This window comes from Typopeltis vanoorti, chromosome 7 (assembly GCF_054136105.1).
Source record: "Typopeltis vanoorti isolate ZY-2024b chromosome 7, IOZ_Tvanoo_1.0, whole genome shotgun sequence".
In the NCBI taxonomy this organism is placed as follows: Eukaryota; Metazoa; Arthropoda; class Arachnida; order Uropygi; family Thelyphonidae; genus Typopeltis; species Typopeltis vanoorti.
Window position 1 is genome coordinate 64,105,557 of NC_143555.1, and position 15,879 is coordinate 64,121,435.

The 15,879-nt window shown below is 35.9% G+C and overlaps 1 protein-coding gene across 2 annotated transcripts in view; it reads left to right on the forward strand.

Moving 5' to 3' along the window:
- Nup98-96 (nuclear pore complex protein Nup98-96) overlaps positions 1–15,879 on the forward strand; it is a 610,292-nt gene that overhangs the window by 520,500 nt on the left and 73,913 nt on the right. For both annotated transcript variants that reach the window (XM_090395312.1, XM_090395313.1), the window contains 2 exons: positions 4,964–5,196; positions 15,245–15,400. In XM_090395312.1, coding sequence (XP_090251438.1) covers positions 4,964–5,196; positions 15,245–15,400 — 389 coding nt within the window. The remainder of the gene's footprint in view (positions 1–4,963; positions 5,197–15,244; positions 15,401–15,879) is intronic.

Genomic DNA, 15,879 nt, shown 5'->3' on the forward strand with positions numbered 1-15,879 from the left:
TTACTCGGGGTTTCCGATTGTGAGTCTTTTTAATTTATATCCAATGGTATTTTATCAGAGATTCTACCCCTTTTGTCTTTTAAAAAACAAAATCCGATTTCATGAAGTATTTTCCTTCAAGTTTCTCTTTTCCAAAGAAAATTAATTTTTTCTTTAAGCACAGGAATCAATTTCGGAACTATTGGCACTCTTTTCTCGACCACGTAAAATTCGTGAATAGCTCTTCTTATAACGTCTATCAAAATCATTCAAAGCTACGGTTTCGATGGTTTTCTTTACTCTGGTGCTTTTTTTTTTTAGGAGATTTAAATTTTAGCTTACCTTCACCTTTTGATTCCCTACGAATTCTTTTAACAGTCGACCCCGATACCCCCGCAATTGCACTTGCAGGTTTATGACTTGAGAAAGGGAAGAAGGACACGGCCTTCTGACAATCCCTTTACACAGAATGTCACACATCATTCAATATTCTTTTGCAAGAGTACTGTAACGTTTAACAACAAAACTTGTTCACTGTACTGGATCCATCATACAAATTAATAATAAAAAAAAATAATGCAAAAAAGCAACAACAAAAATCAAGCTAGTACAGCGACAAACAAGAAAACACGTGATTTCGCATGTTGGCGACCAATTCGAACATCCTTCATTTCTTTCTTCTCTTCAGCATGAATCGACTATTCTTGGCAAAATGCCAAGGAGGGATCTACAAATGGTGGGCGAACTATAGGCATGATGATGATGATAATGGATAATAAGTAATAGGCGTCTGTTTTGATTATGTTTATATGTTTTCATTTGGGACTAAATAAACACACGTAAAACCACAGTAATAGGTTTTTAATACGTAAATATTTCGACCTAAGTTCTTATCATTTCTTTATATAATCATGTTTTAATTTAACATTGAAATTCACCAGATTATCTTCACTCCGCTGTGAGATTAGTGTTTAAGACACTGATCATGGAAGATGTTGAAGATTGAATCATTTGAGATTTCTCAAATAAAGAACAAGATTGGAGATTAAAATCATTAGCAGGGCTATGAATAGGATTTGAAGTTAGAGAAGGTCACACGATTTAAGGAAGAAGGAGCATGAGCAAGAGTACAGAAGCTTAATGTACTTCAGCAGTGAATGATCAGAGAAGAAATTGGCAATCCAGACACAATATGCAAAAGGGAATCCATAGATGGCAGCTTGGTAAAAAGACCTTGATGCCAGATATGATCAAATGTTTTCAAGAGTTACCATGTGAGTTTCTAATAAATCTTTTGCTTGGCTTGGTTCCAAAGGTGGGTAAGGATCACAAGAAGGTCTGCTGTATGAGGTGTGACTATTAAATAACAAGACTGGTTGCAAAAATGTGGTTTATTACAATTGGACAACTTAATTGTTATCCCCTTCAAACATACTCTCCTCCTCTATCTATACACTGTTGCATACGAATTTTCCATTGTTGGAAGCAGTGCTGCAAGTAATCAGGTGTTATCTGATTCAGTAGCCTGTTTTCTCCTTTACCTCATCCATTGACTGAAAATGGGTACCCTTCAATCAGATTTCAACTTTGGAAAAGGGTAAAAGTTGCATGGGGCTAAGTCTGGTGAGTAAGGTGGATGGTCCAACACTGGGATCTTATCAGCCAGATACTGCTTTACAGATGCTTGGATTCTCCATCAGGACAACGTTCCAGCCCACAGTGCACTGTCTGTAAAGCAGTATCTGGCTGATAAGAAGATCTCAGTGTTGGACCATCCACCTTACTCACCAGACTTAGCCCCATGCAACTTTTACCCTTTTCCAAAGTTGAAATCTGCATTGAAGGGCACCCATTTTCAGTCAGTGAATGAGGTAAAGGAGAAAATGGCAGCACTACTTCCAGCAATGGAAAATTCGCATGCAACAGTGTATAGATAGAGGAGGAGGGGAGTATGATGAAGGGGGATAACAATTACGTTGTACAATTGTAATAGTAAACCATATTTTTGCAACCAGTCTCATTATTTAATAGCCACACCCCGTATAATGAGAAAGGAAGAATCGCTAATTAAGTTATTAGTTAATTAGTGAAAAAGATAGTTGTTGATGACCTTCTCCATCACTTTTGAGAATGAGATGGCAGCTGATGGTCAACTTTTATCTTCCTTTTTAGGTATGGGCCGAATAAAGACTTGCTTCCGTGCTGCTAGGTAGAGGCCAGATGAGTATGACAGCTTGTAAAGGTAATACAGAATTAGTGTCAATTCTGGAGCACAAGAATTTAGCATTGTTTTAGATTTTAGCACTGGAAGGATACCATCTTACCAGGACACTTAATAATAGGGTTATTGTGTATTTTTCTGATGGTATTCTGAAGAGAAATGAGAGGTGATATGTGAGTAGTAGGTGACACCATGGATAGAAATTTGCATAGTTGTATAAACAAGATTTTGAGGAAAAGACTCATGCATCTGCCTTTGGGAGAGGTTGCCAGTGTACCATCAGGATAAAAAAAAAAAAAGGAGGGGGGGGGAGAGAAGTTGTGCCCAACAAACTTGGTGAGAGACAAGAAGTCTCAAATGCCATTTGAGAAGAAGACAATTGTAGTGCATTACAAAATCTGTACTTGGGATTTGTTGATGGTTTTTATTTTTTATTACTTTTATTTTTTTATGGGCTGTAGTACAACTGAATGAGAAGGTGGAGTTTGACTTCATCCAGAGGTATTGCTGAATTTTTTGTCTTTGACTGTTTTAACATAAAGGCTGGAGAACAAGTTCAGATGGGATTGGGCAGCAGTTTTGAGTGAAGTGAAAAAGGGTTTAAAGGCATTCATTCCATTAAGAATAATTTCAGTTATTTGAATGGAGCATGTGCTTAGATAAGATAAAAGTGAAAATTTTTATCTAAGTATCTGGCACCAACAATAGATTCACTGGTTGATTTATTGTTTACCAGCACAAGGACAGCAAAGGTTATAGCAGTACACAAGGTTAATAAGTAGTCATCAAAAGATAAATTAGCAAATAATATATGCATGCACAAAAATTAGTATGATTATTGCGTGTAGATTAAATGAATATGAGTCAAGCCCTTTACTTCCCCCCCCCCCCACCCCAAGAACCACAGGACCAGAAAGCTTAATTAATGTACTTCAGCAGTGAATGACCAGAGAAGAAATTGGCAATCCAGACACATTGTGCAAATCTTTGCATGGCTTGGGTCCAAAAGGTGGGTAAGGTTCACAAGGAGGTCTGCTGGATAATTAGAAAGGAAGAATCACTAATTAACTGATAAGCTTATTTCAAAGAAATCTACCTGTTAATCTTTATTTATTTATTTATTTGAATCATCTGGGATGAAAACATGGAAATAAGAAATAATTATTATTATTACGGGTGACTCCAAGGAATCCTTAGACTCATTGAGGGAGGCCCTAAACATCATGTCCATCACAACTATTTGACATTCACACAGTATCTATCATACTTTGCCTTGAACTCATTCACTGTCATAGCACCCACAACAGACTCAGGCAGCTTATTCCACTCATCACCACTCTAAAAGTAAAAAACCCAGCTCTAACACCCTTACTAACCACACTCTTGCCCAGCTTCCATGGATGTCCCTCTAGTCCTCCCACCACCAGTCCTGTTCTCAAAAATATCCTCTGAATTAATCCTATAGAAACCCTTCAGCAATTTGAATGTCTCACTCATACTTCCCTTTTCTGCCTATCAACCAATTTCTGCAACCCACAAATCTTCAACCTGTTTTCATAAGGTTCATTCCATAGACCTGCTATCATCTTGGTCACTCGGCTCTGGATCCTCTCAACCTCCTCCCCATCAAGAACAAACCTAGGTGACCAGATCTGGGCACAGTAATCAAGATGGGGTCTTATCAAGGCTCGATACAGAGGAACAATAACTTGCTTATTTCTGCTCGTTAAAGTGTTTTTCAGCAACTAAGTGATTTGATGAGCTGATTTTGCCACTTTTGCGATGTGCCCCCTATTATGAGCATAATCATAGTAAGATTATGCTCATAGTAATATGTCATATTACTAATATATTCAGTGCAACTTCTGTTTTGCTAGCATGATGCAATCATAATATTAAAATACCACTTAGCATTTGCATATACTTAACTAAGTGCTGAAATCATCTGATTTATGTAATGCAAATTTTCTAAAACAAATGCATGTGTGTTTTTAATGATTTGAAATAAGATAACATTACATTTAAAATTTTCTGTACCGTTAATACAGTTCAAAATTTTCTATTCTGTTAATACAGTTCAAAATTTCTAATCGTACAAATAAGCTCTCTCAAATTAATGAAACTTGCACGTCCTATTATATTGAAAATTTGCCTGATACGTGAGACACAGGTCAGCATGAATGTGCTAACGTATGTTAACCTGAGCAGAGATGTTTCCCACTGAATTAAGTAATCTTTGGTACAGATAAATAGCATTTCTTCTCCTGAAAAACACTGTTTTTCAGCACTGCAACTCGGAAAAAAATAAACTCTAAAATATACACTGTTTCATTCCATAATACTAGTTTATGACCATAAGATGATAGATATCTCATATCATGTCATTGTACACTTTCTTCTGTGCTTGCCATTAAAGATTTTGCTAATGTATCAGATGATGAAAGTGGAGATGTCTAAAGGTTAAGAGTAGAGAGAGTTATCTACTTCCTTTTAGGAAGAAAAAGTTGTAGAATACATATATTTTCTGCCTTTCTTCTCAAAGTTATAAGGAATATTCTAGGTTGTGGTAAGGTATTCTCTATTTTAAATTAGGAAAAATTTCCTATATCAAAATTTTACAACCATTTGGTATAGGTGCAAATACTGGAGTTGAAAAATTAAATTATTATGGAATGGTTGAATAAGATATTCAGATGTTTCAAAGAACAGGGTTATACATTTCTTAATTTATTTTATATGATTTCATTTCTTTTCCATAATAAGGGTGCAGGTCCATATGGCATATATGCTCATCCACCATATCCTCCATACATTGAAAATGATCCAGAACTTTTAAACGAAGCAATGTGCAGTGGTGATGAAAGTGGTGAACAAAGACTAAGTACATATGATACTTGTTATCATCTTTTGAAACTTTACTGTGATAGATCTCATAGGCTTGAAAGAATCCTAGTTCCTACAACATTGACACCATCTCATCTTGACCATAGGCTCAGGTAAATTTTTTTGGAAACTGATAAATTATATTAAATCGTGTTTAAAAATGCAGTGAGATCTTCACTAACTGTATATCTACATGTTCCTTTTGTAAAATGTTACATATATACTACTAGTAGAGGTGGGGAGAGTGTTCCTTATTTTCTATTCCATAAATATATTTATATAATGCATCTTGTTTGTATATATTTTATGTGCTAACCCTTTTTTTTTTGTGTATGTGGGTGTTCACACAGACACCGTTTCATGTAACTAGCTTGCTTAATTTGCCAAATAGATAGGTATTTAATGGGAGAAATGGTGAGATATGTGTAATCAATGTTATGTATTAAAATTTCTCATTCCTGTTAATAACAAGAATGAACATTTTCTTGGAAATTCATGGAGGAGAGAATGATTTCGACTTTGTCTTCATCCAGTTCAGACCCATCAAATGTATGCAAAGATATCTACACATATACAGGGTGTTCGGGATAAATTTGACATATTTATAATTAATTATATTTTTCCGTAAGTTACATGTATTAACACACACTTCTCTTCATTTAAAAGTTTGGACCCTTCTTCATTCATATACAAGATGTCAGAAAGGATGGATAGCTGGAACCCACCTGAATCATGGAAGAGAATAACTTGTATCATGATGATTCGTGCCCGCCATCAAAATAAGGATATTACGACTGCTGCCCAATGCTCCCTGAATACAGTAAAAACAATCAGGCATGAACTAGAGACTTGCAATGGTGACTACGAGGATGTAGCAAGAAGAAAGATCCCTAGCAGACGATCTGATTGCGTTCGTACAGCAGAATTCCTCGCAAATCTGCAGGAACAGGTGTTGAAGAACCCTGGCATTGGAATTCGGGCTTTGTTCGTGGAGTTGCTAACTGTAGTCAAGCCCTGGATAACAAGGGTAGCCAATGGTAGGCCGTATGTATGGCAGCAGGATTCGGCCCCTTGCCACACCTCTGGGAAAAGTCAAAAATGGTTGTCTGAAAATTTCTACGACTTCACCAGTCCAAATGTTTGGCCTCCAAACTCCCCAGACCTTAACCCCATGGATTATTTTGTATGGGGCGCAGTTGAAAAAGACACCAATCGCACTTCCAGTAATACAAAAGCCCAGTTAATGGATAAAATTAAAACAGTTTTTGCGGCCCTTCCCAGGGAGACTGTAGCATCAGCTTGTTCGAGGTTCCGAAGCAGAATTGAAGCTGTGATCGATGCTAATGGTGGTTATTTTGAGTAAATCTTGTTGATAGTATTGTAATTAACTCTGCCTGTAATGTTTTTTTGTCAATTCATTAAATTTAATAGATACAAAGAAGATTTTCTTTTTCCTTACGAAACTGTCAAATTTATCCCGAACACCCTGTAATTCACTAGAGAAGAACAGAGATCTGCAAGTTAACTGTGTCATACAGACTAGAATATACAAAAGATCATGCAGGTAGCTTATTATGTCTGTACACAAATGCTAATACTATCAGAAACAAAGTAGTAAAGTTTGTTGCCTTGGTGTTGGGACCTCACATTGTAGGCATTAGTGAGACCTGGTTGTCATAAACAGACATACTAACTGGTATCTAACATAAAGGGTACAGTAGTTTTAGGAAGGATAGACAGGATAGAAGAGGGAGGGGGTCATGCTGCTAATGATATCGAATGACTTCAATCCAGTTAGTGTTGACCTATGGTTGTAATATTAGTAACAGTTTTTCATGTGGCAGTAAGTTTGAAGCCATCTGGAGTGAGTTGCAATCTAACAAGATCAAATACATGGTGAGGTTTTGTTACAGACATTGAATTGGTTGCTGGTGATGAAGAAAGGCATCACCAAATAAAGACAATTGGCATGAAAAATATAATCATAATGGGGGAGGTTAATTATCCAAACATTGATTGGGTAGCAGTAAAATCTCATGAGAAGAATGAAACTGTATTTATTAAGCTGTTGCAAGACAACTTCCTTAAGCAGAATGTGCCAGAAGGAACCTGAGGTCAAAGAGTGTTCGATTTGATTATGGTGTCAGAGGATATTTCACTTAAAGACATAACTGTTCTGCCTCTGATTGGTAACAGTGATCATGTGGTACTCACTTGGAAAGTGGCTAAATTTATGAATGTTTATTCAGGAAAGGTTACATTCTGAACTACAGAGCAGAAAATCATGACCAACTGAGGAGTGTACCAAGTTCAGTGGAATGGTATCGATTGCAGGATGGAAAGAATATCCACAGTGCATGGGAATCATTTAATTCATTTAACTCGGCAACCAGATACATATTCTCCTGAAACTGAATGGAAGAATCGCTGGCTTATTTCAACAATAAAAAATGGACACCTCATTACAGATCTCACAACAGAGGCCCCTGGCTTTGACCTGCCTAATTCAGCACAATGGCATTGGATGCTGGGTGGGAAGAATATCGAACAGTGCATGAGAAGCATTTAAATAATACTTAAATGATGCAATATCAGAGTGTGTTTCAAGAGTTTTAAGAATAAATAGGGTAGAAGATAAATGGATGTGTAATCTTATGAGGGCAAGAGATTCATGAGAAAAGGATGATGGGAAGGAATACCATGTGCATAAGGATGATGAGAAGGAATACCATGTGCATAAGGATGATGTCAGTTATGATAATTATATACACAGGCCAGGAGAGTCACAAGTTGTACGGAAAGCTAAGTCTGAGTATGAAAAGAAACTGGCTGCTCTGCAAGCTAAAGATAACCCCAAAGAATCACAGAAAAGATTGTTTGATTTTCTTACCAAGATCAACTCCTTCCATCACAAAATTAAATTCACATTAGAACTTGAGAAAGAAAAACAATTACCATTTCTGGACACTTTAATTAAGAAACAAATGGATGGACGCATCAGCCTTACAGTCTATTACAAACCAACCAACATAGGTCAATACTTGCACTTCACTTCTTCACACCACATTTCTCAGAAACTAAGCATCATATACATGCTAAAAAATAGAGCTCTCTCATCACTACAGAAGATAAAGACCTCAAAGATGAACTATCCCTTATATCAAAAAACCTTATAAACAATGGTTGCCCAAGAAAATTGATCCACAAGATACTTTTCTGTGATTCCTCCACAACGACAGCCTGAAGAAATACATTATAATTCCACCATCGCAATTTCATATATGGGGACAGTTTCCAATAAGATTGCTACACTCCTCAAGCCACATTACGAGTGGCTTTTAAACCTTCAAAGACCATACGCCAATTCTTAAGCTCTCCGAAAGACAGTCATAATTTCTTCAAATATGCCGGAGTCTACAATATCCCCTGTTCGTGCGGATTAAACTATGTTGGTCAGACCTCTAGAAGTTTTGAAATCAGAAAAAAGGAATACATAGGAGACATAAACAATAACAGAGAAGACAACTCGGGGTTAGCATTTCATTTCTCCAGGACAAACCATACCATAGAATGGGACAAAAGCTCCATGCCCTACTTAGAGGAGGAGGATTTCCGCTCCCGAATCATAAAAGAATCAGTGATCCATTCTAAATATAACTTAAATAGAAACCAAGGATTAATTTTGCCTGATATTTGGAAGACCCTCATAAGATCTTTAAGCATGCCAGAATTAAATCTTGCTGCTAATTACAAAACGTTCCTACATAACAACAATTGAGATCATACATGCTCTATGCATGTGATGTACGCGTTCTTATGTTTTTTTTTTGTAAAAAATACAATTGTATTCGGTTCTTCCTTCATTAATAGTTTTAGTGAACAGTTTTAGCATTTAAGTTGTTTTACATTTATTTTTATCTTGAAGAAGCCAAACAGCTAAGTTGATGAAACTTGTTGGTATTTTCTTACATAGTTCAAATAAATTTGACCTATATAAACCCAAATTGAAGTCAATTTGAGTGCTCTTTACCTTGATACCATGATGGCACATAGTGCCCTTTCCAACTGGCTAATCTGCTTATTATTACACACAGGAGATAGTGCTTTGCACAACTGAAAAGAGCGCGAAACAAAACATTAAAATATACCTAAATGCCGTAAAAAATGGACATAGTGCCCTTTACCTCCGGTGTACAGATATATAAGCTAATGACATCACATCACTTGCATTAGTATCCCATAATGCACAGCACATATCCTTATGGACATGTATAATGCTATGCATTATGGGATATGCCACTACTCAGACCGGTTTCAACCTTTATTGAGGTGAAAAAATAAAGGGGGTACTCATCATAGGCCTGAAGTAGTTAGTATAGGGGTAAAAGAGAGTCTGATAGTATTAGGAGAAAGAAAAGACAGAGAGATAGAGAAAAGGCCTCAGTTCTTTTATATCATTGTATGTCTGATTTGAGTTAACTGCCTTGAGTTGGCCTTCTCTGCATGGGATTGCTCTCCAGTCTGCAATTGACTATAAGACCACATCGAATTAAGAGGATGATGCTATTTAAAACACTTCTCATAGCAAAAATAGGGAGAATTTAACCCCCCCCCTGGTGAATATTACATAATGTGGGTGGTCTATACCATCTAGTCAAAAATTTGATATCTCCTAGAATGCTTCTATCTAAATACAAAAGCGTCTGACTGAACAATAAAATTTCCATAATACAATATTATAAAGCATTTGGATGTCATATTGCTAGTTTTCAAATCCATGTTTCTTTCTAACTTTCCATAAATGGTATTTTAATTCATTAATTATAAAAATCAAAATTCTCTTCCCATTGCTGACAGGTGCTGGTTATTATAAAAAAAAGATAACCTGTTCTGTTGTAAATAGTGGCTTGCCCAACACATTACATAATCTGTTTCAAATACACAGGGCAAGAGAGCAGTTGCAGAATGCATGTTTTTGCTGTTTCCATTTGGTAACAGATGGGATCTTCGATGTTAAAGTACCTCCATTTGATGGTATTGATAGGAAGGTGGCCATGTGCAATTCTTCAAGCAAGATCTTTTGGTAGGGTATCCTCAGAACTTCAGTAAGTTATGAAACAAAGTGTTGTTGTCAGTAACCCAACTGTAGGTTTTCAGATTAAAGAGATTAAAGATTTCTTTATACCAAATTTTACTTTTTTTTAATGGAAAGAATGTCAATGCTAGAGTGTTTTAGCAGTCTTAGAGTTCAACACAGTGTCTCACCTTTTGGACCTGGATAATCATTTACTCCAAACAGAAGAAGATGAAAACCCAGGTAGTACAGGAGGTCTGCACATATGTGATTGGCCTTCAATATTTTATGGAGTTTTGAAGCTGTATTGCTTAAATAGCAGAATTTTAATCGGCTAGACCAAAAAAATTGCACAGGCTTACTATATAATTGCTTTTCTTCAGCTTCTGTGATGTCTAATATTTATTATGTACAACTGAGGAGGAAAGATTATGGTTTTGAGTACTATGGCTTTAGAAGTGGACTTATTTTCCAGTCTTCTAAAGGTTTCAAAGCGCTTGTATATAAGTTCTTGAACTGGTAATATTGGGTATAATGAGAGGTTCTCTCTCTCTTAGGGGTTAGTCCAAAAGAAATGCCTCCAAGATCCCACTTTCCAAAAACTTTTAATTTTGTCTTCTCTGCATCAGTAGTTAATCCACTGATTTTTTTTCTAAAACACCAAGAAATATATATATGGAATCGTTATCCTTCAAAGTGCCCACTACATCAGCATATGCTATTACCTTATTTTCCTTCATAGTTGAAGGAACTGTTATTCCTCGCACAGCATGTATATTTTTGACTTCCTGTAAGAAAGGTTCAAGAACCAATGCAAAGAGCAATAGACTAAGATGACAACCTTGTTTGATTCCTTTTTTGAATTTGACTGGGTCTAGCATTAACCTATTAACTAGGAGATGGGTAGTTGAATTGGCATAGGCTCCTTTAATAACAGATAAAAGTTTTACCTATACCAGTTTGCTGGAGGATGTGGAACAGAAAGGGATGCCAGACATCAAATGCTTGAGTAAGGTCTACCATGAACTGTTTTTTTGTATTAACTAAGCAGATTAGATCATGTAGCAGAAACAGAAAATTCTACTGCTCAGCTTGGAACTCCACATACCTGTGACTTTTAATTATGTATCTGAATTCCACTGTTATTGATAATGCAGAAAAATATCTTGTAGTCAGTATTAGATAGAGAAGTAAGTCTCCAGCTGCTGATTAAGATGTGATCTTTATTAGGTTTTGGAATGAAGATGGTATTGCTTGCTACAAATTCACTTGGTATGTGTCCAAAGCCCATATTGGATGAAGACTATTGTCTTCATCCTTGACTCAAGGATGAAAGTCATCCTTTGAAATGAGTCAAGGATGTCTTGAGTGGTGGATATGTCTTCACCATCAATGCAGCGTTGAGTGATAGTCCTTTCTCTGCAGAATTTAGTGAATTGTCTGTTGAAGAATGCAGCTGAAGGCAATCTACTAAGTGTGTATGCTTATTTTAAAATTTCTTTCTTCTTTTCCACTTCTGTCTCCATGTTAATGTTTCTGATGATGTTGCTTCATTCTATAACATTGCATTGGCTTGTTACGAACCATCTCCTCTCTTTATACAGGTCTTTCAACTTTTTTCTTTTGAGAAAAGCCTGTTCCTTTCCCCATGTCATCATATTCTGTTTTACTGCTTGTTTGAATTTTAACCACATATCCCAATTCCAGGTAACATTATTCCAAATTTGAACAGAGGGTCTGGAATTTGGTGGAAGTCTCCATGGTTCAGAACTGATCTCTACTTGTTCCATGCAGTGGAACTTAAGTAGAACTGGATTATGATCTGACATGATGTTTTATCTGAATTATCCTATTTATAAGGGAAGAAGAGATATAAATTTAATCAAGACTGGTACCAATACCTTGATTCACGTATATGTAAGCCTGATGATTAGAATTGCAAATCCTCCATATGTCTACTAGTTGAGTATTGTTGTCGAGACATGTTTTTAACTGTGCATATCCCACATTCCCACTCCTGGGAGGGGGATGTGGGATATGCACATTTTCATCCACATCATCCAGTCTCCAGCTGCTATGATGTAGTGGCCACCGTATAAATATGGTTCCAATTCCTGGAAGAATTTTCGTCTAACTGTTCCAGTGGCTGGAGCATAAACATTTATAAGCCTTATTACACATCTAAATTATTTCTAGTCTGTTGTCAAGATTCTCCCTTCTGCATCCCTTGGATATTACAGAATGACATAAGGAGGGGAGGCAAAAAGAACTCTCTCCAGCCCTGTTAAATCTTCCAAAGCTACAATAAACAACAAATTAGATGATAACCACAGTAATTAACTTTAGTGAAATGAAAGTACAGATATTTCATATGGAAAATAACAGTATACATTTCAGACCCAGAAGTGATACTAAAGTTGAAGTAATGCAGAAGTCGTATTTCCATATACAAGTAGCCAGAAGGTGTCACACTTTATTACTAAAATAGTTTGGATTAGAGATTTTGGAAGTTTTTCCACTTGGTTATACTATAAATTAAAGATGCCAAGAAATTATATTCTTCGTCTAATTACTTCAACCATGGTATCACTTCTGGGTCTGGCTCTCACTGATGAGACCTCAATAAAGGTCAAAACCAGTCTGGGTAATGGCCCTTCCCATAATACATAGCATTATACATGTCTGAGGATATTTGCTTTGCATTATGGGATACTATGGCAAGTGATGTGAAATCATTAGCTTCTGTATACAAGTTGCCCAGTCCTGAAATTACTTCAGGTGCAAAACTTGGTTTGCTTACACTTGGATAAAGGATTAAACCAAGAATGTAATTTCTTGGCATCTCTAATTTATAATATATAACCAAGTGGAAAATCTTCCAACACTCTCACTATTTTGTGGCAGTGTGGTCATATTGGTTATAGACATATTCTCAGATGCATTTATGTATATTCCATCACATGCTATCTCAGGTAATTATTCCTTAGTAACTGCATAAATTCACTTTCCTTCCTTTCTTCAATTTCCTTCCAACTATGGGAATCTATGTTCCCATAGTTGAAATCTCCCATAATCATAATTACCCACCTCCACTCACTGAGCTCACTTGCAAATGCATACTATCCCTATCACCCTTTCCATCCCCTGGTAGTGTTTGTTTGGGTCCTGTTAATATGATTTTATAGAGGTTTAGGAAACAGGTACCTTTTCTCATGACAGAAAAGGAATATGTGGGCGAAAAATGAAAACTACACTTACTCAAAATTGTTTACTAGTTAGGAAAAGCAAAATGAATCCAAGATTGTTTGCTGTAGACTTAGTAGCTAATGGAATTAATGTTTCTGACATGACAGTCTGTCGAAGATAGTTGGAAGCTAGGGGAGCTGTCCACAGACCAAAAAAAGAAACAATTGTTGACGAAGGCTATGCAGAAAAAGAGGCTCCAGTGGGCAAAAGTGTAGAAAGATCGAATTCGTATGAGGAAAGTGAGTACCCCTGTCTTTGGAAATTGGCAGCCGAGAAGACTTCTCCCACCCACCTTCAACAAGCTACTAAGCTCCCAGCTTAAAAAAAAAAGGTTCTGGGATTGTTTTACACATGTTAGTCCACAATCACTTGTGCCTGTTGACAGTATGATGGAAGGTGACCCAATATATAAAATATTGGAGAAAAGAGTAGTCCCACAGAACCAGAAAGACAAAGCACTCATCTTCCAACAGTATCTCACTCCATGCTACTTTTCAAAAAAAGTGAAAGAGTAACTCAAAAATCACAACATCCAATTGCTTCAGTGGCCAAGTAACTCTCCTGACATTAAGCCAATAGAAAATGTGTGGGCATAGTAAAAAAGAGAATTGGAAAATTAAATTGTGACACAAAGGATAACTTAATACAATCCATTATAAAAGTATTTGACTCATTAACAGGGTGGAATTATATCTGTTTTTTTCAGTAATATTTAATATTCTTGTTTCTGCATTTAATCCAAAACTGTAATTACAGTGTATTACAATACATATGTGTATCTGCCATTCATACTCCAGTATAACTTGATCTTTAGTTGCTCTATATTCAAAAGAGTACTCATAAACCCACACCTGGACAGGACCAAATATCAAATCTGTATTTCATATAGCAATCTACCATTCATCCAACCTTCAAAACAGTGATCCATCAATTAACTGGACCCTCTGTGTTAGTTGACTTCTGGCACAGCACAGCACCATTTAATTGTGCCTTCACTTATATGACTCTTCAGTTATCCGGATGAGAAAGTACTTACCCACTGTGGTTGGATTAATGATAGATTAGATTACTGTATATATGTTTAAAAAAAAAAAAAAAAGTACCCTCCCCACTTATTGTCAGCAGTAGCTAGATTGATTTGTAAGCATCAGTTCTCATTGAATCACAAAGTTAAGCAAACCTGAGCCTGGTTAGTACTTGGGATGGTTGGCTGCCTGGGAATACTGCTGACAAAATGATTTCTTGCCCAAATAGCACTGATGTGATATAGTGGTTTTGCATTTTTTTTTTCACATGGGATTGATGTGTATTAAAAGTCAAGATATTCTTGTGGAAACAGTTCAAAAGAAAATGCTGAATTCACTATATAAAGTTCCACTATAGTAGAAGATAGATAAAATAACTTCAGCATGAAATCTATATTAATAGAAAGTGTGCTTGATATTCTAATATAGTTTTGTTTGTTTGTGTTCATAGTAAACTTTAGAGTTTAGGTAGTAAGTGTACCTACTCTTTGAAACGAATAGAATAGATGCATTTTGAATTAAAAAGTGGCGGGGAAGTGAGACTGCTGTGATTTGGAAAGTTTTGTGAAGAACTTTGTTGTTTGTAATCTGTCTCTTAGGGTTCATAATTCAAAGTTTGAAGGCCAGCTATTTATGCTATACACATTGAGAAAATTCACCTCAACTTGTGCAAGTTACTGTGTTTATGTGAAAGAGAGATTCAAACAAAAATAGAACTGTATGTATGTATATATATATTTGTATATGTGTGTGCATTTATATATATATATATATTATGTACAATTCATTTTAAAAAGCTTTTTGTGTAAATTTCAGTTGGATTCTTCATCGGGTCCTTAGGTCATTGGGGTATACTCATTTGCCAGTCTATGTAGCTAATTCTCTTAATTGTAATTTTGCTTCACAGTTGGAATCAGTAGGAATGTGGCATTGGGCTGTGTTTGTTTTACTCCATATTGCAGATCCAGTAAGGTAAGCTGCATGTGAATATTTATCTTTTATAATATAAATTTATGAAATATCTGGCATGTGTATGTATGTAAATAATTATTTTCAGATATGCTTCACAAAAATCCTGAGCACCCTGCTAGTATCACTTCTGTATGCATCCCTATTACATCATTATGGCTGAATAAATTCAGGAGAAATATATTGTTTGTAATCCTTATTGCCAGATTTGAAATGAAAAACATTTTGTACATAAATAGAAGTAAATTATATGTAATTATCTCATATGTTAAAGGGAAAAAAAATTAATCAAGTACTGGTGAAATAGGAGGTTGATGCAATTCAAAATCATCCAATTACTGGCATTATTTTTTAATAATTCATACTGATGTTGCCACTGTAATAGTACTCCCTGAATTTCAGACAAAAATTTACATACATGAAAACAATTATACACTGCTTGAAAAAGAAGTCAACGGACACCATAGTGTGAGGAATAAACG